At 42.0% G+C, this 26,050-nt stretch overlaps 2 protein-coding genes across 4 annotated transcripts in view; one reads left to right on the top strand and one right to left on the bottom strand.

Moving 5' to 3' along the window:
• Positions 1-26,050, top strand: part of LOC143669143 (uncharacterized) — a 119,999-nt gene that overhangs the window by 80,043 nt on the left and 13,906 nt on the right. The gene's annotated exons all lie outside the window — the stretch shown is intronic.
• Positions 947-25,220, bottom strand: TNFSF8 (TNF superfamily member 8). Of its 2 annotated transcripts, XM_077143713.1 has the most exons (4): positions 24,751-25,220; positions 14,266-14,308; positions 5,051-5,122; positions 947-3,100 (listed from the first exon to the last, which is right to left on the bottom strand). In XM_077143713.1, the coding sequence occupies exons 1-4, from the start codon at positions 24,943-24,945 to the stop codon at positions 2,709-2,711; spliced, it is 702 nt and encodes a 233-aa protein (XP_076999828.1). In that variant the 5' UTR covers positions 24,946-25,220; the 3' UTR covers positions 947-2,708. The 2 variants fall into 2 exon arrangements, 1 of the variants encoding a protein (XP_076999828.1); XR_013168740.1 differs by lacking the exons at positions 14,266-14,308; positions 24,751-25,220 and adding an exon at positions 6,431-6,913 and having other exon boundaries at positions 3,061-3,100.

Here is a 26,050-nt window from a genome sequence, read left to right as displayed (position 1 = left end):
GGTCTCGGGCATGGCAGACAAGAGCTCTGCTGCTGAGCCACCATCGCACCGTCCACTCCTCTATGTTCTGTTAACTTAAAACTTTGAATTCCAGTGCCAGAATTATCAGTGGAATTATCAGTGGTAATCATGGGGTGCTGGAGCCATCTTTGAGCCTCCCTTTGCGCGACAGGAGGACTCAGAAGAGGAACTGGATGTGCAAGTTGCAGGAAACATCAGTGAGTGATGGGGAGACCAGGTGAAGAAAAAGTTACCAAATGTGGAAAAAGAAAGTCACATTATTTTTTCCAAGGGCAGGAACGTTTTGTCTATGTCGACTTGTTATTTCTTATTCACTCACTCACCTCCTTCCTCTTCAAGTTCTGCAATTATATGGTGGTGATGGTGGTAGAGGGCAAACAGTCTGTGGGCTCAAGTTGAGTTTTTACCAGAGACATGTGTTTCAAGTAGCCTAATTAGAAAAATTATTTGTTTTGCTTGCAGAGACAGTAACACTTGCTCATAGCATTCCCAGGGTCTGGTTAACCATCAGGGGGAAACAGAATTTAGTTTTAAACTTTAAATTTAGTCTTAACTGACTAATCAAACCCAGCCCCTTTGTTTTTCTGACGTGGATCCTGAGTTCCAGGGATGCGAAGTAATGACCCACGATGATGCAGTGAGTTAGTGGTTGAGTTGGAGTATATATCCATTCCTTCTGATTCCCATGGGGGACTCTGCCCACCACACCACACTGCTCTTCTGAGTTATTAGTGATTACTCTAACTTTTTTGTTTTACTACAGTATCCCTTGAAATGCTGCTCCCCCTTGGGAGAGCAGTCTTTAGCTGCTGGCTTTCAGAACCCTTCCTGACTGAGGCTGAGGTTAGTAACCCAAACAGTGCAAAAACTGGACGCCTTTACTCAAGGAAGATTGGTGAAAAATGCAAGAGGAAGCTTTCTGGAATTAGAATGTGATATGATTAAAAGTTTACTTTAGTTTACATAAGATCAGGATGCATGAAGTTTTTCAAGAATGCATGAGTTGGTTTTAACAAGATTCCTTTGTCCCACACAGTTAGAGCGTAACTCAAATGCCAGATGTCTCTTTAATCCTCCAGCTTTCTCTCCCTATCTCCCGCCCTCCCCCCTCCTCTCTCTTCACCACGTACCACCGGGATTGCTCAATCCAACATCTCTTCATATGCCAGGTCCTCCCAAACAATGTACTCACACAACACCTTACAGAGAAATGTAGACTTTACCAAATATTTCATAGAGGAGACCAAGGAAGCTTATATGGCATACTGCTCTGCAAATGACTGAAGTTTCCCTGGGCCATTTTTGTTTCCCCAAGTTCCTGTCATCTGTCCACCACTGCTGGGTCTTTCTTCAGTCTTTTGTGGTCTTTCTTTGACAGACTTTCTCACACTCCTACGCCTTTTCTTTTCTTCCTTCCCCCTTTCTAGAGAAAAATGCGGTTTCCTCCATTCTTTTGCATAGCAGTGAAAGGCCCTACTTTTGTCACTGAAGCATAACTTGAGGGGTCTACACTCCAGCTCAATGATTTGCCAAAATCCTCTTTCAGAAAACAAGGTGCTGGCCCAAGAGGTGATGGAAGGGTGTAAAGGTTGATGTAGCTAAAGACACCACATGGCTATCCAGATCAGGAGAGGACGTTGCCGGGAAGTTCTCACCTCTTTCGTGGTCATCTCATCCTTGCCTATTGACAGCTTTGTGGGGTCTTAAAAACCCTCCACAAAAATGGCTTTCTGAGAGGTGTTTGAAGCAGGGAGCAAAAGCCACCACACAGGAGACCAGCTGCAGCTCCCCCTGGCTAGATGACCTCATTGCCTTGACCACCGCACGCTGACTGAGTGTTCTCAGAATGTACAGCACAGATGCTGCTGCAGTCGACTCACTCAGGTTTCTTGTTTGTTTGTTTGTTTTGGCATGTGGAGGCTCTGGGAATTGCACCCGGGTCTCTGGCATGGCAGGCGAGAATTCTGCCACTGAGCTGCCCTCACCCTCAGTTTTAATTGGAAAGGAGCCAGGCCTGTTTGGATGGTTTTCCAAATACTGGATAGTCTTTTAGATTCTGTGTCAGTTCGGCAATCCTTTCTAATAGAGATTTTTAGATCCTTCAGTCCACAGCAATTCTGCAAGGCACCATGAATCTTCTTCCCATATTATTTTGACTTTGCTAAGGTAAAGTGCAGCCAGATGCTGTTAGGACCTTCGGTTTTGCACTGGTGTGGACCATCTTCCTTTGGTTGAGGAATTCCAGAACACTGCCTGCAATCCCAGTTCATAGGTCTGTGATGAGAAAGCCTCATCTTCTGAGATGTGAGAAACCTTGGAGAGAATCAAACCCAGCCCCTTTGTTTTTCTGACGTGGATCCTGAGTTCCAGGGATGCGAAGTAATGACCCACGGTGATACAGTGAGTTAGTAGTTGAGTTGGAGTATATATCCATCCCCTCTGATTCCCATGGGGGACTCTGCCCACCACACCACACTGCTCTTCTGTGTTCTGTCTGAAAGATACTTCACTCTTTTTAACCCTGGAGCTGTATCTTCTCAAGACAGAAGGAGATGAGTGCCATTTAATTTCCTCTATGGTTTTAATCTTGGTTTAAAGTTGTCTTTTTGCCCAAGTGTAAGCTTAGATGGAGTACTCTATGGTAGAAAGTTGCTCTCTTCCTGAAGACCAGGAGAAACTGTTCAGACTTAACTACTGAATAAGAAGATGGACAACACGTTCTCAAGAGGAAAGGTATTTGTATCCACATACTGGAATTTTTCCACCTTGACTGCTATGGTGCTGCTGACATGGAGGTATTCCAGCAAGAATTGGGAGAGATTCTGGTATATATTTTTGGTGTGCACTCCAGATTCACACACGGTCACCAATGCCTGCCTTTTGACCACTTCATTGATGAGAAGCTCCACCTTCAGGTCGACAGAATTTTCCGGGCATTTGGTCACAAGAAATTGGAGTTGGCACACAATGAAGTACCAGCCTGCAGACTGGATCACCAGATCTCCATCCTGATATCTGACTCCGTGGACAATGCCATCTTTGTTCCAGGACAACTTGGTTTTGTTTAGATGCTTTGATACTGGAAGGAGAAGTACAAAAAACAATTATTGAGCAAGTTGTCTGGTGCAGATTGGAAAAGTTGAAGTCTTTATTCCAGGTTTCTCATTCAAGACCCGTGTTTGCTATAGTGTTGCCTGCTGTTCTAACCATCTGGAATGTCTCCCATGTACTCTCTCTAGGTTCTACTTATGAGTCACTGCACAAATACAAAACCAGCCTTTCCATTTCTCTAATGCTCAAAGCTGGAGAGTCAGAACATCCATGGTACCCCATCTCTACTCCTATAAACTTAATTTTTTTCACTTAATAATTGTTGTATTAGTCCTCACTTTCTTTTTAGACTGTATGCTAAGGGAATGTTTTCCCGATAAGTCTTGACTATAGTGTTTATTTATTCAGTCAACCAGTGAGCACTGGGTGGGGGACTACTATTTGGTAGGCACTGCACAATATATTAGAGATAGGATGTTAAAAATTGTTCAATTATTTAGGTATCAAGAGGTCCAGGAGCATCTTAATCTGTTAATTTTCACATTAATATGCATGTCTTAATCTTTAATTGTCTTCCATCTTTAAAGGGGCAGCCAAACATTGTTGTGCAAGCCCCTCACATGCACATTAAGGGGCTCTTGCCATCTGGGATCTATAGAAAAGCAGAAAATCAGCAGACCCTTTAAATACTGCCCATGAGAAGTCAAGTCTCTTATTATCATAACAAGTGAAAATGAGCTCTCACTGGCAAGGTTTGTTTCCAGAACTATAAAGCTGGTATGTAAGTTCTGTGTTCATATTTTCCCTCTACATACTGATGCACTTCAGTTGCGAAGGGTGAGCACTAATCTAACAGTAAAATGGAGTTTTAAAATGAGCAGAATGGCTATTTAGAGAATCTTGGCCATCTCCTCCGTATCTCATTCTTTTGCAGGGTAAGTACCTCTATTATTTCATTTATAGGGTACCTCTTACCTGAGGTATGCTGGGATATGCAAATGGATGCTGTGCCAACTTATTCATTAGGCTGTCAGTCTCAGAGACAAGGCAATTTTGTGTTTCCTTTATGAATAACTAACTCTACAGAGGTGGAGAATGAGAGACTGCTTCCATTGCAGTAGAAGTACTATGCACTTGACTGCAACTGGTAGGTGACTGAATAGAGAGGTGTGGTGGCAGTGGTGGTGATGGTGATGATAATGGCGGTGGTTTTTGTAATGATTGTGATGGTGTTCATGGTAATGGTGGTGGTGGTGATGATGGCGGTGACAGTGATGGTGGTGGTGGTGATGGTAAAGATGATGGTGTTCATAGTGGTGGTGATAGTGGAAACTATGGTGATAGTGGTGTCCATGGTGATGGCGGTGACAGTGATGGTGGTGGTGGTGATGGTAGAGATGATGGTGTTCCTAGTGGTGGTGATAGTGGAAACTATGGTGATAGTGGTGTCCATGGTAATGGTGGTGGTGGTGATGATGGCGGTGACAGTGATGGTGGTGGTGGTGATGGTAAAGATGATGGTGTTCCTAGTGGTGGTGATAGAGGAAACTATGGTGATAGTGGTGTGCATGGTAGTGGTGACGGAGGGCGGTGATGGTGGTGGTAGTGTTCGTGGTAATCGCGGTGGTGACCTGGTGGCAGTGGTGATGGTGACGGGGTGGTGGTGGCAGTCGTGGTAGAGATGGCGATGGAGATTGTGGTGGAGGTGGTGATATGCACATGCCTGCGGGGGCAACATCAATGAGTCCCTGGGGTCTGAGGAAGGAAGAACCTTGCAGCTTTGGAGAGTAAAACTCTCCCCTTCCTCTGATAAGGCATTCAAATTCAGATCATGAAAACTATTGTGCAGGCTAAACCGAACACACCTGCAGGTCACATTTTGCCATGGGTCTCTACTTTGACCCATGGCTTAGAATTTGCAGAAAGGCCACAGGAGGTCATCTTCCTAGGGTTGGAGCTCCTGGATTCAGTTACTGACCTTGGAGGTAGGCCCATGACTCCTTAAATGGAGATCTTTTCAGGGTACAGAACATGTCTTCTGAGCAATTTCCTGAAAATAAGGAGATCATCATTAAATGTCTTTCACTGTTCTGGAATCTGGAGACATCAGATCTTTTTCTATGACCCATTAGTGGAGATAATTATCATTCTGTTTATATTCTGGGGACAAAGAAAAAACCTCTTTATTTCTCATTTGCTCTCAAGTTTAAAGTTAAAGTTAAAGAACTTTCTCATCAAGTTCTTTAAGCTTCCCTTTAACTGACTGTTCCTACTTGGGCTTTGAGAGAAGATTGTGGAAGGAAACAAATGTGACCTGGGTCTCTGTAATGTGCTGATTACTGGTCTTGTCACTTTGCATACTTTACCTCACACAGTCTTCACAATAACTCCATGAGAGAGGGGTTAGAAAGCCCATTTTACAGATGGGAAGGAACCGAGGATCAGAAACATTAAGTTATTGTGCCATGTCACCCAGTGAAGCAGTGGTAATCAGTGTGATAAAGCTGCTAGTGATTAATGCAATCCTTCCTTGATTACTGTCCACCAGACACTAGTTTGGGTACTTTCACATTTATTATCTAATCTAAATCTCAGAATAACACTGCAAGGGAGTGACTGTCATCTCTGATGGTTACAGATGACAAATGATATATTCTAGGTCAAAAAGCAAGTTGTTAGGAATATGGGGATTCACTGCTATGTCTGCCTGAATCCAGAGTCCAGATTTCCTACACTGAGTCATTTTGCTAGTAGCAGAGATAAATAGATACTTGTATTCAATTTTGAGAGGATCTTGGATTAAAGGGCTCTTAGCAGGAGATCTCCTATCTGCAGCCTACTTGGCAGATTGAAAAATGATATATAAAATATAAAATTTGTATATTATATATATAAAATATAAAATATAAAAATATTTTAATATGTTCAACAGTGATAGCAGCTTAGCTTTTTCTTATTATAGTAACTATTTTGTATGCAAATGTCCAAGTTATACATTTATTGCAATGACTCATGAATACCACAAATTCTGGGAAAACATCTTCTCGTTTCTGGTTTTCCTATTTGTAAAATTGGGAGGTCTGTGAACTGACATTGACATCTTTTCGATGATGTCACTGGAGATGACCATTCGTTCCATCATCTATAGGTCTATTCAGTTGAAATAGCCACATTCTGGTGTGTTTGTCCACTGGACCACCCAGTGCTATCTGTTGGGCTTAGAACCTTCCTCATTGCCCTCTCTGCCCAGGTCTGAGAAAGTTCCCCTTGGTCTTCCTCACAGCTCCAGGGACATTTGTTGAAAATTGAGTGAAGAGGTCCCTCTGCTGTCTGAATAAGATAACTGCTAAAGACACACCCAGCAGAAGCAGTGGGACAGGAGTTTTTGTTCTTATCTGTCTTCTACCCGTAGAGAAACTCTGGTCCAAAGCCCCTCTTGGTTATGAGTGCCCTCGGGCAGCTGCCATTCTCTTGATCCTTTCTCTCACTCATCCTACAACCATTGTTTCTTTGTCCTGCGTGCTTCACACCAGAGCTCAAACTCTCGGGGCATATTCAATCAGAACCACAACACCGAGGGTTGCTTATTCTCCTAACGGATGGTGGCTATTGTTAGAAATTTCCGCTGACCAAGCCTTCTCTTTTTCGTGCTCTCTTTCTGGATTACCATATGGAGCATCAGTTAGAAGGAAACACATCTCTTCCCTTTTTAGAATCCCTTCCTGATTCACTTTATCTGGAGGATCCTTAGCAGAAGATTCATGCTCCCTTATGTTCTGATCCTGACTGAATTCTCTGGTCTCGTCTTTCCTTTTCTCCTTCTCTTGCATTCTGTATTCCATTGATGATGATAATGATGATGATGATAGTGGCAGCAGTCATTGTGATGTAATAACAATAATAGCCAATGCTTATTGAATGCTTGCTGCTTTCTAGGTACTGCACTAAGCATGTCTCGTGCATTATTCCATTACTCCTCACAACCACCCATAAGAACAGCACTATAATTATTTCTGTTTTGTGCATAAAGAAACTGGAAGTGACTTCTTCATGTTTGCACAGCTAGTCAGTGGTGATTCAGACCTAGGCTGTCAGACTCAAATGTCCAAGAGGAGGTTTACCTACTATCCTGGAATTTGGGTGCTTTCAGTGCCTCCAAAAACACTGCTGATTTGCCAGTTCCCACTCGCATCTGCTGTTCCCACTACCTGGAATCCCCCCTTTCACTTTGCAAGTAATTCATCATTGAAAACAATCTGGCAGTCATTTCCTCCAGGAAACCTCTGATTCTCCCTTCTGTTCCCTACTTGTTCCCACAGCCTAGCCCAGGAAGGTGCTCTGTAAGTATTTGCTAAATTGAATCACCTAGTCCCTCGATCTTTTTTCCCTCTGTGGATGCCAGGTATATATCTATGGCATCAGTGGAGTGATTTTGGAGGCTTGGCTTGCCCTTCCCCTTGGGGCTAAAATAACACCAGGCCTCATTCTCTCTTTGGTTCTACAGGTTAGGTTAGATGAAGGGTAGGAGGTGTACCCTGGTGAGGCCGGTACATCGTGCCGAGGCCTGGACTTTGCTGATTGACCGAAGGCCCCCTACCACCAGGCCACTTGCGGTGACACCTAAGTCAGGTGCGCTTCTGTAAACGGGTGGCTGCTGAAGTATAAGCCTGGGCTTGCCTTTCTCACATGTAGTTTCCTTTGTTCTTTTCTCCCCCTTTGGTCTTCACATGTTTAGCAGGTTGACCTCAGTTATAATTCTGAGAAACCCAAGGATGGAAAACAAAAACCGTATTTTGAATCATTTGCATTTCCTGAAGTCAAATGGCATGGCATGTTTTAGTTTTTCTTCAAATATTTTTTAGATTGTTTCAAGCTGCCAGAAAACCTCTGGCAGGCCCTTAAGAGTGAATATGTTCACCCTTTGCCCTCCATCTCTCTTTACTTGAGAAGGTGCCTGCATGCTCCTTTTCTCTGCATGTGTACTTAATCAATACTGTACCTACTTCCCCTAAAAAACTAAAGAGTGAATGATGTTGAGTTTCCTCATTACTGGAACATGATGCGATGTTCATTTTCTGGTTAGGGGGACAGGAAGGAGGGACTTATAAATAGGTGCTACATAAAGGTAGAATCTTGTAAAATCTCTGGAATTGTAAATGTTGGAAGCATAGGGTGTGAAACACACCCTGCCTCATTCATTCTCCAGCTAAATGTGATTAGGGGATTGAAAGGGTTTAGTTTGAAAAATTAAACACTTGGCTAGGTGGGGAGTGAGGATTGTCTGCAAGTAGTAGCTAAGCAGATGGCCTTGGACTTAGAATCCTTGAATTTCCCCTCTCCAGGCTTCAGTGCCCTGTCTAAAGGAAGAACAGTGTAGATTTACTCATTTATAAGGCCCTTCGAGCTTATTTTAGTAGCCAGGCTGTGTAATCTTAGCTGTCCAGCGCCAGGCCTGCAGCAGGGGGAAAGACAGCCCTAGTGCCAATTTCTGCCTTTGTGGGCACGTTGCTCTACCCTGGTAGCGGGTTGTATCTTCACACAGTCTGAGTCCCAGACACCTGCAGTAGTAGAATGGAGCATTTTAGCTCTGGGGACTATCTGACTTATGGACAGTCTGGTTCTCTAAAGATTTGCATGGTTTGCAGAAATGGAAATTTCCTGAGAGATGCAAAACCTGGTACAATTTTGGTAAACACATAACACATGTGCTTCCCCAAGTTACCCTGACGGCCGGCTTGTCTTAGGTCACCAGGCTGGTTAGTGACAGAGGTGAGAACTGAGCCACCTGTTCTCCTTCTTTCGGGCATCCAACTCTACCACTCTGAATTTCTCTGAGTACCAAAGCTTGCCTTCAGATGGGCAAGATTTTTAAACTGTCCTCCCAAGATTTGGCCTCTTCTTGGAGGATCATAGATCTTTCCTGGGCTTTTTTGAATATCTGGAGAAAAAGATAAACTCCCTCTGATATCTGTGCTGAAAGCATTGCCGGGACCTACACGAGGTTTATCTAGTGTTTCAGCTTCCTTAGTGCCCTGAGGAGCCCCTGGGTATTGCAGGCCACGTGACATTCCCCGGAAAGGTAAAAACATCTAACTGGCAGGCTGCGGGAAGAAAGCATCCTAGGTCGCATAATGGGCTGCGCGGCCCAGGCTTCAGCTTAGCCTCTAGATCCCCTGCCACAGGCCTTCCCTTTTCCCCACCCATCCACCTCTCCTACAAAGCCATGCGTGTGGTCTTGCTAATGACCCTCTCTGCATCATAGCTTGATAACAGAGTGCACTGCAAAGACAGGAAAACCGGCGGCTGGGGAGAGCAGGAGCTGCCGAAGCGCTAGAATGTTGAAACGATTCCTAGGCTTGGAAAGCTTGTCAGACACTGGAAGGAAGCACAGTGCTGAGGTTTACTGTGTGTCCAGTGATATGATTGTGGGTAAGCGTAAGGGCTCCAGGGTGGTTTGACCTGGATTTGAGGTCTTGCCCAATTCCTCACTAGCAGTGAAATCTTAGGTAAGTTAATAAACATCTCTGTGCTTTAGTCTCCTTACCTATAAATGATAACGATCCTTAGGGGGCTGTAGTGAGGACTGAAGATTGAATGAGTAAACTGTAAAGCATCCAGCACAATGCTGCACACAGAGGGAGTGCCCCATTAATGTCAGCTATTGTCACTCTGTCAAATGCTTATAATTAGGGGGGGGGGAGAGAAAGTTATTTTCAAAGTTGACTACAGAATTCCTCTAGCAGATGTAAGAACTATCATTTGGTTGGTGGGTTGGTTGTTTTGGAAAGGTCCAGGGTATGTTGGGAAGGGCTGAGGGTGAGATGAAAGGACCAGAATCATTCTGCAAAATAAAATCAGTAAATGTGAATTTCTACACAGTGTGAAAGGACCTGGGGATGGGGACAAGGAAGACATGAAAACAGGTAGGAAGGAGAGCAGGTCAGTGTACACGACAAAGAGCTGAAGCCTAGGGAGGAGAGATGTCCTTGAGAAATTACCCATGGCTGGAATGGCTGAGGCTTTTCAACAGCACTGTAGCACATCGTGTTGTAATGCATTCCCTTTCAGCTTCACTACATGCCTGTGCTGGTTTGAAAGGATGTATGCCCCTTAGAAAAGCCATGCTTTAATCTAAATCCCATTTTGTAAAGGCAGAATAATCCCTATCCAATACTGTATGTTTGAATCTGTAATTAGATCATCTCCTGGCAGATGTAACCCAATCAAGAGCGGTTGTTAAGCTGAACTGGGGGAAATATCCCCACTCATTTGGGTGGGTCTTGATTAGTTTCTGAAGTCCTATAAAACAGGAAACATTTTGGAGAATGAAGGAGATTCAGAGAGAGCAGAGGATGCTGCAGCAGCACGAAGCAGAGTCCACAGCCAGTGACCTTTGGAGATGAAGAAGGAAAATGTCTCCCGGGGAGCTTCATGAAATAGGAAGCCAGGAGAAGATGCTAGCAGATGATGCCGTGTTCACCATGTGCCCTTCCAGATGTGAGAGAGAAACCCTGACTGTGTTCGCCATGTGCCTTCTCACTTGAGAGAGAAACCCTGAAATTCATCGGCCTTCTTGAACCAAGGTATCTTTCCCTGGATACCTTCGATTGCACATTTCTATTGACCTGTTTTAACTGGGACATTTTCTTGGCCTTAGAACTATAAACTAGCAACTTATTAAATTCCCCTTTTTAAAAGCCACTCCGTGTCTGGTATACTGCATTCTGGCAGCTACCAACTAGAACAATGCCCTAAACCCTTCTGCAAACTTTGCTACACACAAATGCTGGTCTGTTGGAACTCTGGGAAAATCAGAGCAAGGGTGGTTGTTTTCTGTGGTTTGGCAAATAAGCCACATGACCTGAACACATGTAAGATTAAAATTTGGTGGAAGCAGAAAATTGGAACAAGAAGGGATGAGGAGAAGTCTTGCTTTGCTCCTTCCACACCTCCCCTGGGCCCCCACAGCATGCGGGATGGGCCATTTTACTTGGATATGAAAGAACAGAGCGTGCATTATGCCCGTTTGCCACCTTATTTGATCTTCATCGTCACCCCATGCAGGAGCCTTAATTTAACTCTGTCTTCTAGATGAGAAAACTAAGACCTGAAGGGGAGAAGGGTGCAATGAAAGTGTCTTTTCCCAGTACCTGGCATGGTCCCTTGAGTCTTAAGCATGATAGAGTGGACATGAAGTGACTATTTGCTGTAAACTGTCCTGGCTGGGAATGGAAGCCTTGTGTTAAGACTTACAATTCCTTTCATTACCCAAAAGGCTTGGTTATCTGTAGTTTCTCCACAGCAAAGCGTGTACACAGAGCCCTGCCTCTCCAGGCTCTGGACTGGCTTATCATGGACAGAAGATTCCATTGGCCAGTGGCAGAGGGCTCCTAGGAGGTTTCTGGTCCCTGCCCATGTTCTCCCCAAAGATTAAACCACTTGCTGCCCTTAGCACTTCCTCCCAGGGGAAATGATTCACCTCTGCTCTAAATGTCTGGCAATGGCTTTTTCAAAAGGGACAAATTGCTGCTTGTGACTACTTAAGTTGGGTGTGTTGGAGGAGGAGGCTGTGGCTTCATATTTCCACCAGAATATTGTTGAACTTTTTCCCCTCTGTATTATTAAGCAAGATGAATATACTATCATAAAATGTTAGAGCATTTCATTGAATGCATTGTTGGATGTTACACATGAGGCCAGAGAGGAGAAAGAATTTGTCCAGAGAGGAACAGGCTATTGGTTTTGAGTTGAGTTCTGGACCCAGGTCTTTTTCTAAAGTTAGTATTCTCACCCCCTCTCCCTGCTTACAGTGGCCCTGGTTCTCTGTAGTTTGTTGGGTTAAGGAAAGTGTAGACTTGCATTAGAGTGGGAGAAAGTCCAAGGCTAACACACAGCATGTTATCAACTCTCATGGTGAAAGCACAACATGCAGCTGGACTAGGGAGAGCCCTGGATTCTGATCCTTTAACTACCACTGACTCCTTGTCTGAACTTGGTACGTCACTGGGATCCCAGGGCCACTGCTTCTCATCTGCAGAAAAGGACCATTAATCTCCAGTTGCTCCCTTATAGGATTGAAGATGAAGTCAACCAAAAAAGAGGCATGGGAAGGTCTTTAACAAAAGTTTCGGAGCCCTGATCAGGATGACTATTAGCATTTTGAAATCTAGTTGTGGGAACATTAAATCTGTTATGGAGATTGGTTTTGGATTAGTTTGTGTTCCAATATTCACAGTCATGGCCCAAATAGGAAGGGACTTGACAAGAGAGCTAGGGCTTGGTTCCCAAAACTTTGGACTTCATGTTCTAAAGAAATGATTCCCCAGAATGAAAATTCAGGGACCAATATAAAGCATGCAACTTTTAATTTTGCCTCTTATGACCAGGAAAACAAAACAAGATGTGTTTTGCTTTTAAAGCAAACCAACTTAGCTCTCATCTCAATCATCTTTGTGTTATTAAAGAAATTGCACTTTATCATAAAAAAATATATAGGAAGGACATACTCTCAGTGGAAAGAGGTACCCTCTACATTAAATAAAATTAGCTATGTAAAAAATGGGTTGTGTTGTCCTTCTTTTTCTCATTCCATTCTGAACTGGTGAAAACTTTCTTAAGGGTCCAGCACCCGGATAAAGGGGTGCTTGGTCCCCCATGACTGAAGTGCTTGCAGGTGAGGAACCTGGGACTCAGATAGGTCAAGGTCACATTGCTCCATCAAAACTACCTTGTGATTAAGATCACGTTTGCATTGAAGGTCACCTCCACCTCTCAAAAAATGAAAAGTTCCTGTCACACTTGGAAAATCTCAGTGGAGATGTGTTAGAACAGTGGGAATGGGGAGGCAAAATTTACATTTATTCAAAATACCTTGCTTTGTGCAAGGCTCCCGGTGAATGTGTGCTACATATTCAACTCAGACATCTACTCCAAAACCCGTTCTGCATCCATTAAGGGGTAAGTGAGCCTGCGGCTGCTTCAGCACTCTAGCATCAGAGTACTTGTGACTTCATGGCCTGCAAAGCCTAAAATATTTACTATCTGGCCTTTTACAGAAAAATGTTTGCCACCCTCTGTATTAGTACACCATGCTTCTTTTTATATTAGTGTGAGTGTCTCTGGAAGCGTGTATTATGGTCACACACAGCCAAAATTAAGATACTGTCAAAGCTGTGATTATTGGTCTGCCTTGAAAGAGGTAGAATGCTTGTATGTGTGGGATTTTCTACCATTAATTTCTATGTCTGGCCAACACACAGCAGGAAAGGCATTACCAAGGATTCCCTGAGGGAAAACTCCAGGTGTGGTGCCATTGGTGTGAGGGCCGTGTCCAGATCTCTGTGTCCTCTGGTCCCAAGGACATCTTCCATGCAGGTGCCTATGTGGACCCACCCCCTCTCCTTTACTTTTTTCTCTGAACTATTTAGTTATGCAGCTGTGCTTGCTATCTAGGTGCTAAAGAGAAAGGACTGAGATGAGGCTAACATTCTTGGGTGGAAATAACATGGGTTAGAAATGAGGACATCTGGGTTCTAGATTTGACTCTGTATGAGTTTGGAAAAGACACCTTCCCTTTCCGTGCCTTGCTTTTCTCCCTCTGTACAATGAAGACATTAATCAGATGATCTCAAAGATTCTGTTTTCAATGTCAACTGAACTTAGCATCTCATCCCTCTGGAGCAACCAGAAATGGTGTATTAATTGATGACCACAGTGATTGAAAATGTGTAGGATGAAGACGAAGTGAATTTATCGATGAGATCATATTGGCTTCTCCAATACTCTGTGCAGTGGGCATTATTACCCCCATTTAATAAATGAGGAACTGAGTCTCCCGTGTGGGAAGGAGAGCCAAGATTCATACCCCGCATCTGCTCGCTCCAGATTTCAAACTCTGAACACAATGCTGCTTTGTGTTCTAATCAGCACCCGTGGTGTAGTCTATGCCTGGGGTAGGAATGTTCACTAATGGGAGTGCCAAGGGTTCAGGGGAGACTGGTAGGGATGAGAGTATTGATCAGGGGCCACTTGGATGAACCCAGATGCATCTGCTCAGGCCTGAGCACCTTCTCCACACCCCTGGACACCCTACTATGGGGGGACTGTTGTGTTTCTGGTTGTTGATTGGCCACCACACCTCATAATATCATCTGGATGATTCACTACCATTTACTCTCAATGTCAAGGTCTTACCTCCTTTAAGGGGGAAGTTGTCAGGTTGTTTAGGAATGGAGTCCTGGAGGAAAAGAAAGAGAAAAGAAAGCACATGAGTATGACATTCAGTTTAGACAACTTAAAAAATTTTTCTTTTCCGTTTTGGTCTTCCTCAGCTTTCTGTGGAATTTAGAATGCACCCTCAATCTGACTGTCAAACTTAAAAATTCATTCACCGACAGTTTGCAATGGGTTTTCTAGTTCATTTTCTTGACAACTGGCATATCAGAAATGCACAAGGCTTATTGTCCACATTTCACAGATGAGAAACTTGGGGCTGAGCAAGGTAAAATGACTTGCCCATAGGCACAAGTAAGTTTACGACATCTCAGGGACCCAAAGCTAGGACTCTCCACTCCCAATACAGTGCTTTTCCCCTCCACCTGTGTTATTCTTTCTCTTCTTAGTCAACATGAGAACAATCAAGTGTGGTGTATAAATATACATGTAGTTTTTTTCCCCATATTTGATTCATCGCATAGTGAAAATATGCTACAAACACCTGAGAAGGTGCATTTTATCTCTTTTGTGGTTAGAAATTCTGAAGTAATTGAATATTTATGTGCCAAGCATTGTGAGAATACCATACAAATTGGGTCCTTGACCTTATGTATTTATCATAAATTTATATTCTAATGTTATATACACATATTTATAAATATATAATAAAAGCAAATAAAAATTTATGCCATATATTTGTATATTACAACATTTATTATAGAATAAACACAAATCCATATATTAATACTTATACAAATATGTAAGGGGCTGATGAAAACCAATTGTCTTCTGATGGAGCAGCTCCTGGGCTGGGGCTGGAGGGACATTGAAGGAAGGTCAGGTTCAGATGTTCTAGGAGCAAGAGCAGAATAAAGCACAGCTCTTCTCCCCTAATAAATTCCTCATTGACTAATTGATTCACCCCTATTCCCCTCTTCTTCTCCCTACCTTAGCCATGGAGTCTTTAGGTTTCTTATTTACCTTTTCCCCTGCCCAGATTAGGATATCTTATAGTGCATTGAATTGCAATATTAATGCAGGCCTAGAAAGATGTGATCATTTACATGGCAAAAACCACCTCCCAGTCTCGCCAAAGCAAGAAATAAGCAGTTACCCAAATTTAATTTCTTATTATTCTGTCCAAACAACTAGAACGATCTTTCCTTTTTCTTTGGCTGTTTCCCCAGGAGCCCTGTCCTTTGCTTTGCACTGATGGCTCGTTTTCTGATAAATGGATCTCTTCTCCAGCTTGAGCAGGTGGTAATGAGTCAATAAAGTCACCCAGAGTCAAAGTCTTGGCATAGCAGGAATCTGGACACTGGGGGAGGTCAGTTAACCTTTGGGGCCTCAGCTTTCATGGGAAGGAAAGTAGACACGACATACAAGGCCTTTCCATCTCTGCTCTAATATTCTATGACTTCCTTTCTTTAGTTAAAAGCTACTTAACTAACAAGGTAATATATTTGTTCCCTCCAATGTCACATGCAGTTCTTAGGAAAACCTGACATCACAAAATTTCCTTTCTTGTTGCCTCTGCAAGACAACGGTATTTCAAGATTTAATAAACATCTTGAAATACATGACCATTGATTAGTTTGATGTGAAGATGCAGAAAGAAAAGCATCTGCATTTCAGTGTGGTATGAGGATTGTTGACTCCACCAGCTGCCTAGGGCAGTATCCAAGGACAGTGAGAGAAGGCTAGACCAGTAAAATCAGAAAGGGAGCTCAGAGCTCAACAGCAATTGAGGGAATACCAGAGAATCATTCATCCACACATGTGGAATGGGTACCTGGTAGGTGCCAGGCACTGCGTCAGTCATTGGAAGACATCCTTATGGAGTTTATGGTTTAGTGTGGGAGGCAATCATTAAAAGGCACAAATATATCATTACAGTTGCAGTTAAATGCTATAAGGGAAAAGAACCAAGAGTGCTATAAAGAGTACTTTTCAAATTTTTATGCGCATAATGCATCTCTGGGGATCTTGTTAAAATGCAAATTCTGATTTAATTGCTCAGGGTGGTTTTGAACACCTATTTCTGACAGCTCCCAACTGATGCTGATGCTGCTACTCCACACTTTGAGTAGTAAGTTTATAAGAGACAATGTCAAGGAAGAAGACCTAAATCATATCTGGGGTCATGGAAGGTCCTACTTTCTGGTTCTTACCTTCAGACAGGTAGATGCCAAAAGCAAAGCATTTCAGTAGGGAAAGGAATCCCATAGCTTAAACCTTCACATAGGGCCCCAGGAATCCAAGACAGAGTGTGAGACTATTCTTATTTTGAAGGGCTCTGGGGGCGAGGTCTCTACAGCTTCCCTTGGCTGCCAACAGTGGACAAGAGTCATAGGATCAAAGCTGGAAGGGGAAGTAGACATCTTTTAGTCCAATAAGCTAATTTTACAGAGGAGGAAATCAAGGCACTCATGAGTCAGTGTCAGATTCCGGGTTGGAATTCTCCTGGGCTTTTACCACTTCCCCCAGAGAGACCCTGTCTTCAGAAGCCAAGGACAGGGAAGTTCATTCTCTAAGAGATGATGATTGCTTAAGTTTAATGGAGATAATACATGCTCCAGGCACTATGCTAAGTGTCTTCTGGTCCTAGAATTTTCTCCCAAATATTGCATGGGGATTTCGGTCCTGGGTAGGAAAATGCAAACCATCTTGTTCAGTGACTTGGCTTTGAGTAAGACTGCACATACACTAGAAACACATAAGTAAATGGATCTTTCCAAGTTCTCAACTCCATTGAGCAGCTCAGGAAACCTCATCTCTATGATTGTCAGTGTACTTCCTCTTTTCTCAGACTCTGTGGGTATCTGATGGGTATCCCTAACAATAGAAAACTTCTTTCTATGTGCAGAGGGAGAAATGATCATATTTAAGCTATTCTCCTCTAGGAGAAACAACACAATCTCAAACATCTTCTCTGCCTAGGATTGGTCTGTCTTTCCTTTAGCCACTATGATTAGAGAGCTAATTACCCTTTCCTCCACTGGGTGGTTATGGATATAATAAGGTTTTGCATAAAAAGGGTTAATAATCTTTTGAAAATGGTAGCTATTTTGGTTACTACTTTGACCCTAATGATCTGCTTAATTTGCTCCAATTCTTCAAAAGGCTCATTTCTTTTGCAGAGCAAATACTCTCTTTGAAAATGACCAAGACAAGTAATGTTTGGAATATCTGAGAAGAAATTCCATATCTCCTTTCTGGACAGTCTTAACCACTGTCTTGTAAGGAGGGCTCTGGTTTATGTTTCATGAGTCCCTTTACCAGGAATGCCTCTTTTATTTTCAAGCTAATGTTTATAAAGCACTTAATGCAAGTCACCTCTGGGACTGTTTTACATGCATTGTCTCATTTGGTCCTTGACCCCAAGAGTTAAGAATTGACCAAGGTATAGCTGAATGAAGAAGTCTCCACAGGTGGTGAACAGCACGGAAAGTATTCAAACTCAGGTGTGTTGACTTGGAAGGCAATGCTCTTATCTGCTATACTACACTGCTTTTAGTGTAGTAGAAGGTTGAGGCAGGATGAAGATGGGCCTGCACACTCTCCCGAGATGTGATGGCTGAGTGAGTGAGGGCTTAGAAAAGTTCCAAGGCAAAAACTTTTACTTGGAAGTATATGGTTTGGGATGGTCAGAAAAAAGTACGAATTGGACCAAGGTAGCATACAGCGTCTCACCCTTTAAAGGCCATACCACTGGGCTAGGGATCCTGATAAAACGCAGATTCTGATTCAGGAGCTCTGGGATGGGGCCTTAGGTTTTGCATTTCTAACAAGCTCCCAGGTGAGGTCAATGCTGATGAGCCACTGAAGATACCTTGAGAACTTAACTACATCACTCAGGCAATCAGAACACCTGAAGCCTTCTGCCCCCAAGAAGGAGTTTGATCATGGTGTTGGACTCAACAGATACAGGAAGTCTGCTCCCTAGTCCAAAGGTGGTGGTGGTATCCTATCCCCCAAGTGTTCTATCAAGACTTCTTACCATCTAGCCCTATATATGATCTGGACTGACTTCTCTTCTGGGCCTCCATTACTCTCCTCACTCCTGGGCTTGCCCCCCTTTGCTATACTCTGCTTTCACCTGGGACACCCTGTTCCATCCACCTCCACCTGTCACCATCCTCCCAACTAATGACTATAGAAGGAATGAAAGAATTAATCATCATTCTTCAGCCCCCAGAACATTAACTGATTCAGATGAGGATCATCAAGGAACGCCAAAACTCAAACCTGACCTAAGGCTTGAGATGGGCCACAATAAGTAGATAATGTTACCTATGAACTATTCTCACCAAAAATGCTTCATCAGAATAAAATCGTGAGATTAAATGCTTCATCTGAATGCAATATAAAGACACATCCAAACTCTGAAACATTCTATGACAAAACTGGCCTAGACCCTTCAAAAATGTCAACCTCATGAAAAACAAACAAAAGGACAGAAGCAATTGTCAGACCAGTGCTTTTCAAACTGTAATGTGCACATCAATCACCTGGGGATCTTGTGAAAATGCTTGAGACTCTGAATTTCTAACAAGGTCCCAGGACAACCCTTTAAATAGTAACATTCTAGATTAAAATAGACTTAACAAAACGCAGTACATACACCATGATTGAATTCAGGATCCTAAAACAAAACAAAACAAAGCAAAACAAAACAAAAAGCTATAAAAGACATTTTTGGACACGTGGGGAAATTTAAATGTGGACTGCATGTTATTATTAGGTGACGTTACCGAATTAAAGTTCCTCAGCTATACTAATAGCTTTGGTATAAGTAGGAGATGGGGGCTGAAGTATTTGCGGCAAAGGGTCTTGCTACCTGCAACTTTCATGTGTCTATGAATTTCATCATTCTGCTTTTTTGTAGGCTTGAAAATTTTCAAAATCAAATTTTGGACATGAAAACGACCTTTCTAATCTTTGGAGGCCTGGCTTCCATTCCAGCTCCTTGCAAAGTCCTCTGTCATCCCAAACAGAAATTGCCCTCTCCTCTTCTGGTCTGTGGCACTCTTTGCCATTCTGCCGGGAACCCAGGCTTCACCTCCTCAATTTGGCGAGAGTCCCCAGAAAACAGGGTTACTCTTCTGTCCACCTGAGTCTCCCCCTTGCAGCCCAGCACAAGGCTTGCCCCTGTGAAGATTCTCAGTGAACATTGCTTTGAATTGACAAATTAAATGAATGCCACATGCTGAGAGTAACTGGGGTAGATGGAAGCATCACTGGGTATTTCAACTCACACTTATATCTTAGCTTAAAACAAACAAAAAACCCCACCCAACCACCACCACCACCAATCACTACACCTAAGCATGTGTCCAGTTCTGCTGTGGGTAGGAAGGTAGAGTGGAATTTCTAGGATAAATAATTTTAAAAAGATTTTTTTTTTTTTTTGCTTATAAGGAAATTGAGGGGAACTGCTTTCTCTTCCTCTCTTGAAAGGGTCTTCTTAAAAGCATTCTACCTTTTAGAATGTAAATGGATCTCTCAAGTGGCACTGGTTTTACAATTAGAAATCTTCTGTTTACAATTACACAAGTGTTTCTGAGGTTGAGGACTTTCAGTCCCTGGACATGGAAGCACATACCTCTGGGGTTAATCTAGGAACTATCTCATTGTATAACCCTTTGCCCCTCAAGGAGATAAGGGAAGTTTTATTTTATTTTCTGCTTTTCCGTATAAATTGTGTGAAGCTTCATTCTCACTTTGTATTCTCTTTCAGCCTACCTAAATACATGTCTCTCATGCTCACTCAATAACAAATCCATTTTTTTCCTTTCCATAATGATGCGAAGTTGTGTCTCCTTGTTGGTAGGATATTTACTTCCCCCAAAACATATTGGTACAATTTCTTTGGGGACCAGGTGACAGTATTTACAGAAGTGAAAATAAACATTGCATTCCCACCACCGGGAATTTATCCTGTAGGTAATACTGTAGATGTGCATACGTGGCAAAAATTTTAGAGAAAAACATGTGACCCTCAGTAGGCATAGATGAAATAAATTATAAAGCAGCCATAATACTATGTGGCTCTTAAAAAGAATGTGATGGCCTTCTGTGCATCGACATGGAAGGATCTCCAAGATAAACTCTCAAGTGAATATAGCAAGCGTGAACTGTTTACTACAGTGATATGCGTATTATATAGTGGTATAATAAAAAAAAAAAAAGATTTTTGGAAGGACACAAACAAATCTATTAATAGGAGTTTTCTCAGGGAAGAGGGCTTGATTGGTGGATGGGGAGGGTGTGGGAGATTTTTATTTTTGTTTCTTCTCCCTTGTCTACTGTTTACTTTTCTTAAACCATGTGAATATGTTTTACAATAAACATACTGGTTTAAATTTAAACAAAACAAAATACGACAGCTGCAGAGACTTTGGAGACATCACTAGAAAGTAAGTTCCATGAGCAACATGAGAACAGGGCTTTTCTTTTTGTTCGTTTAAAGCTATATTTCCAGTGTTTAGAACAATGTCCTATACAAGTAGAGGCACAATAAATTGTGATTGAAATCTAAGTTCCTTCTTGATTTCTCTCAATGTGTTTGACCTTGGGGTTATTTGAGCTTCTATCCAAACCGCAAGGCACTTTTGGTTACTTTTTCTACATGCCCTTTATCTTCTTTTCTTGAAACCTTTGCTCGTGATTGGCCAAATGTGCCCTCTCTTCTGATTTTCCTTCTCCACCTATTTCAAATGTATGCGTTTTGCACACCAACCTGAAACTCCTATTGCCAGTGAAATTTTTTGCCCTTTCTGCCTGTAAAAACTCTTTGCCTATTTGTGGTCTTATGGTAGCCTTGTGTGCTACCATAATCTTCCATCATTTCCCATAAATTATGACTTACCTTGTTTTTTTTTGAAGATTTATTATATTTTTAAGCACTGAAGAGGTCTTAGAGCTGTATACTGTTGGCATTAACAAAATTAGAGCTGATTTCTGGCTAATGGTTATTTCAGAAAAACACTGAGGAAAATGTCAACCATTACAACCAGTAAAAGAACCAAATTTTATCTTTCATGACGAGCAGAAGTTATGTTTAGTAATAGCCTCACTTATAAATTAAGTTCCTCTCACTTCAAAGTAGTATTTTGATGCTGTTTCTTTTCCCTTCCTTTGTTGCAAATAACTGACAAGTGCAGCTGTCGGGTAACTGGCAGTCAAACAAGGGAGGAGTCATGATCAGCCACTTAGTTGGCGTTGTTTGTCAAGTACAAACACAAACTTTTGGGTGTGGCAACATTATCAAAAGGGGAAAGTCCTTTTCACTCCCAACTTGTTCCATTAAAATAAGTATATTCTAATTTACAAAATGGATTTTTAAAAATTTAGTATAAAGATTCAACACCACTCAACATTTCAAACACTGATTTCTAATTCCCAGAAATAATTCACATAGCAGTTGGGAGTCTAATTTGAAACATTTAAATGAAAGGTATTACTTTTAGAGAGTAGGTATAATGACATGATTCCTGATCATATTTATATAAAGTATAAACTTGAGATACTGATTTCGCTGATATTATAAAATTAAAAAAAGCAAAGAACATCTCAATTATGTATGTTTGTTACCAGTAGCTTCTCTAAGATGGCTTTACAAAATTATATAGAATATAGTTTCAAGAAAACCTTTGATTTTAGACACCAAAAAAAAAATAAGGTTTAATACTGAGGCACTTTCCACTGGGTTTTATGTTACTTTCAATCAGTGAGCTAAATTTTAAAAATAATTTTTAAATTATTGATTTCTTTTTGTAAATGAGTATTAGCTGATTTAATCTCATCCAGTTGAGTGGGCTTCCTTTGGTTGGTCAATACGATAGAGAAGCTCTGCAGGTAAAAAGTATCCAAGATATCCCACTGTATCTGGAGTAGTATCATAATGGTAGTGTCCACCTTCTCCGTGGCGACTGAAACAATGAGTGCGCTCCAGTCGCAAATCAAACCTCGGGTTTCTGGAGACAAAAACTGGCAGACAAACCAAAGGAGCATTCATCCCATAAAAATGCAACCGTTTATTCATTCTTCATCAGTGTTCAATGGGCAGGAAGAAAATTCTGGGGGCTTGATTCAAGAAAAGCTGATGGGTCCAGAACACCTCTGTCAGACTTAACCTTGTTTTAAACTGTGTTTGCACATGTGCCTACTGATCTAGAACTGTAAGACCATTGTTTTCATGGTCCTTCAACCCTGCTAGGACAGCCTCACTCATTGGGTGTTATATGGCAATCAACCCATTCCATGTTCAATAATGGAATTGTAAGTTTAAGTTCCATGGGTCTCTCCCATAGATTTCTTCCCTAGAGTCTTATTAAAGTTTCCTTGCTTGTCTAAATTCTACCTATCTTTAAGTCAGTCCACATTCCCTCTTCTTGCAGGAAGTCTTTCTTGATAACTCAAGCTCAAAGGGATAACACTTTTGTCTTAATTCTTATAATAGTTAACATCTGAACAATCCACTGGAAATGAAATGTTGAAAGAGCTCAACACAACATTACTATTGATATTAATATTACAGGCCTTAGTTTTTAAGCAAGAGATTGATGTTTCTCATGCTGAGAAACCACAGCATGCCAAATTGTACAGATTGTGAGATGAATCCATTCATACCCAAGCATGAAGGGTAAGTCAAGAAAATGGATGCACAAGAAGATAAGGCCTCCAAGAGAGGAGTGGGGACAGTTCCTTAGGTCTGTCGCTGTCTATATTGACAAAAGCAATGCTACCACTTTCTCAGGATGAGATTTAATTCAAGTACTGTCCTTTCTATTCTTCTCATTCTCCACATTTATTCAAAGGAAGCAGAAAGAGCCACTCCAGTATCATGGAAGAAATCAATTAAACTAAAAGTTAGATTTGAATGAGGACCATTCTGGAGCTCTTTCTAGCTTTATATATCACCCTTTTCTCCCCAACAAATATCAACCATACTGTCTTTTCTCTTTCTCTCTTCCTTCCTTCCTTTCACGTTCTCACTCTTCCTCTCTTTTTCCTTCTTCTTCTTCCTCGTTCTTCGTCTTAGCAGTTCTATCTGCATCTTTTAACTAAAGAACTTCTTAAAGTCCACTTCAATTTCTTTTCTTTACTGCTATGAGATGACTACCTCTAGTTAACTCATAATTAGAGCTATAGAAATTATAGAGTATCTGCCAAGAAAAAGATTCCCTAGAATGTTTGCACGAGTATTAATCTTAGTAGATGTAGATGAGCCCATTAAGTAATGTTTTACAAATTTCCATTATCTAAATAAAATGTTAAAAATTCTGTATCCTTTCACTTTTATGGATATGTGAGCTTCAAAACTTTATTTAAATTTTGAAGCCTGTTCACACTTGAGGAATGGATACCAAAGCATTTTAAAACCTAGATCTTTTTTGCAATCAAGAAATTATAGAGCATTTGACATTAGACAATGGGAGGAGACCCACAGCAAATTCTGCAGGATTGCTAAACCATGAAAAATGGATGCTATAAAGAAATAAACATAGGGCTGGGGAATGGAGAGTACATTCTCAAATTATCTGTTCTTTAAACACAAAAAATTTACTTCATTAAAAAAATTCATGTGCAATATATGTGATCAGCACAGTCTTTTCAATAAAATACATACTGATGGATTCTCTGTAAATGCAGATTTTCTAAACTGTGAAGAAGCTTCCGTCTTCATCTCTTCTGTTTTCAGAAACAAATCTTAACCCTTTATTTCAAACTAAGTAAACCTCCTGAGATGGCTTTACCCTGTATAGCGTGTACCTCATGATTGCTTTAATTTTAGAGTTCTGAGGAGGCTTGGAGGGAATGGTTTGTTAAAATTATCTCTATTTTTTTGCCTTTGCACTCTACACCCTAAACTCTTCAAAGCAGAGGCATGTTTTCAATTTTCCCTGTGGCTTTTAATGCTGAAATGCCAAAGCCCTAAGGAGCTTTTGTCTGCTCCCTTGCCCCCCTCCATTAATGACTTTGACCCTTGAGATTGACCTCCCTGTTTAAAGGTCTTGGTGACGGATGTGGTCTCAGAAGCCCGAGGAACATCTGGACTGAGGAGATGAACATTGGAATCTGGTCTCAAAGCCTTGAAGACAGGACAGCAAGTTGTGCAAACATGCTATCAGGTGTCCGTATCTATTCTTTCCTTGATATGAGTCTCTGGCATAACAAGATTTAAATCTTAATTTCTAAAGGCCAACAGTTGCCCTCCATCCTTTTGGCTCACATGAGCCTGGAAAGTTTTGAGATAATGGCTTAAGAAATATTTCTTGAAGGGTCAAATGATTTCAAAGAGTTAGGCTCCTGTTTCTTTTCTCCCTTTCCTTATATGATATATGTTTTTTTTTTCTCTCTCTCTCAATTTGTAGTTTTGTTTTTTTTTTAACCAAATTCTCCCTGGAGGAAAGTAAACATAAATTAGAAAGGAGAGGCAAGGCGAAGGAGCCCACTTACCGTTCTTTGAACTACCAACACCATGATGGTTGCCACAGCAAAGACGAGACTCAGAGCCAGGGTGGCTGTGGTGAAATAGAAATAACTCCGGATAGGGGATCCCAAGTGGCTGGAGACAGAGTCTGACGGCCCATGCATGGCTGGGTCTCGGAAGGGGGCCACCCTGTTGAGTGTTTGCGACAGTCCAGTGTCCATTGTTTATATAGTCGTCCCTGCATCACACCTTATCTCTCCTCATCTGAGTCGGTTCTGGGCCCATCTCGGTTCCAAGAAGGATTCTCCCCCTGCATCCTGGATCACGTGACCTGGAAAAAAACCTTCACCAGCTGCCTTGTGAAGAAAACCTTTTCTGGGGGCGTGAGGCAAAAGGCAACTGCAAGAGTGGGGGAGAAGTTCATTTTTCATCGCCAGGGATTAATTTGAGTGCAGAGAAACTGCAGCTACGGAGAAGGTGGCTGATGTCAGAGGGCGCATAGGAAAATGACAGTTCCCCTACTGTATGTGTGTGTGTGTGTGTGTGTGTGTGTGTGTGCGCGCGCGCGCGTACAAAGAGACTTTGGTTTCACTTAGACTCAACCACGAAACTCCTTCCTGCTTGAGAGGCTGCACGTTCTCTTCAGCAAGGTCTGCTGCTGGGAAGACCTCCTCGGATGCCTCTGGGCTGAGTTTTGGGAAGGCTGGACCCTTTTGACTTAAAACAGTTTAGTCTGATAATATCAGCCCCTGGTGGGAACTAGAAATGCAATCAGGTGTCTGGGAAGGAAGAGTCCACCAACATGGAGTTTTTACCCAAAAAGGGGACACCCTCGTGGCAGCATGAAATCTGGGGACAAGTTCAGTGATACTGTAGTACAGGGGTCCAGAAACACTGCCCTTTTCTGCAAAGTGCTTTGGGATCTGTTAAATGTGCATATCAACCCGGGCCTGATAAAAAGAGGAAGGAATTTGTGGTATGGAGGTGGGAAGGTGGTGTGGTAGGGAATGTGCGGTGTGTTTGTGGTGTCTGCGGATGTGGTATGTTACGTGTGTGTTGTGTGTGTGTGTTTGTGGTATATGTTGTGTTTGTGGTAGGTGTTGCATATGTGTGTTGTAAGTGTTTATGGTGTGTTTTGTGCGTGCTTGTGTATGTGTATGTGACTACTATAATTAGATCTCTGTTCCAGGCACAGCGCTAGGAGATTTACGTACATTGCCTCACCCTACCCTCTCCTTGGCTCTCTGAAGCAGTCATAGACTTCCCATACACAGGATGGGAAAATTGAGGTTCAGAGAAAATGAAATCTGTTGGGCAATGAAAGAA

The sequence above is a fragment of the Tamandua tetradactyla genome, chromosome 2 (genome assembly GCF_023851605.1).
Source record: "Tamandua tetradactyla isolate mTamTet1 chromosome 2, mTamTet1.pri, whole genome shotgun sequence".
NCBI classification, from domain to species: Eukaryota; Metazoa; Chordata; class Mammalia; order Pilosa; family Myrmecophagidae; genus Tamandua; species Tamandua tetradactyla.
This window is presented reverse-complemented; position numbering and strand designations above follow the sequence as displayed.

What these genes read in the sequence shown, in the direction of transcription:
- TNFSF8 (XM_077143713.1), bottom strand. Translation starts at nt 24,945, where the DNA reads ATGGACACTGGACTGTCGCAAACACTCAACAGGGTGGCCCCCTTCCGA. An exon ending in TGTTGGTAGTTCAAAGAACG is followed by an intron (nt 14,309 to 24,750) that starts GTAAGTGGGCTC and finishes CTTTTCCTCCAG; the next exon opens with GACTCCATTCCTAAACAACC. An exon ending in GTCATGGGCCTACCTCCAAG is followed by an intron (nt 3,101 to 5,050) that starts GTCAGTAACTGA and finishes TTCTCCTTCCAG; the next exon opens with TATCAAAGCATCTAAACAAA.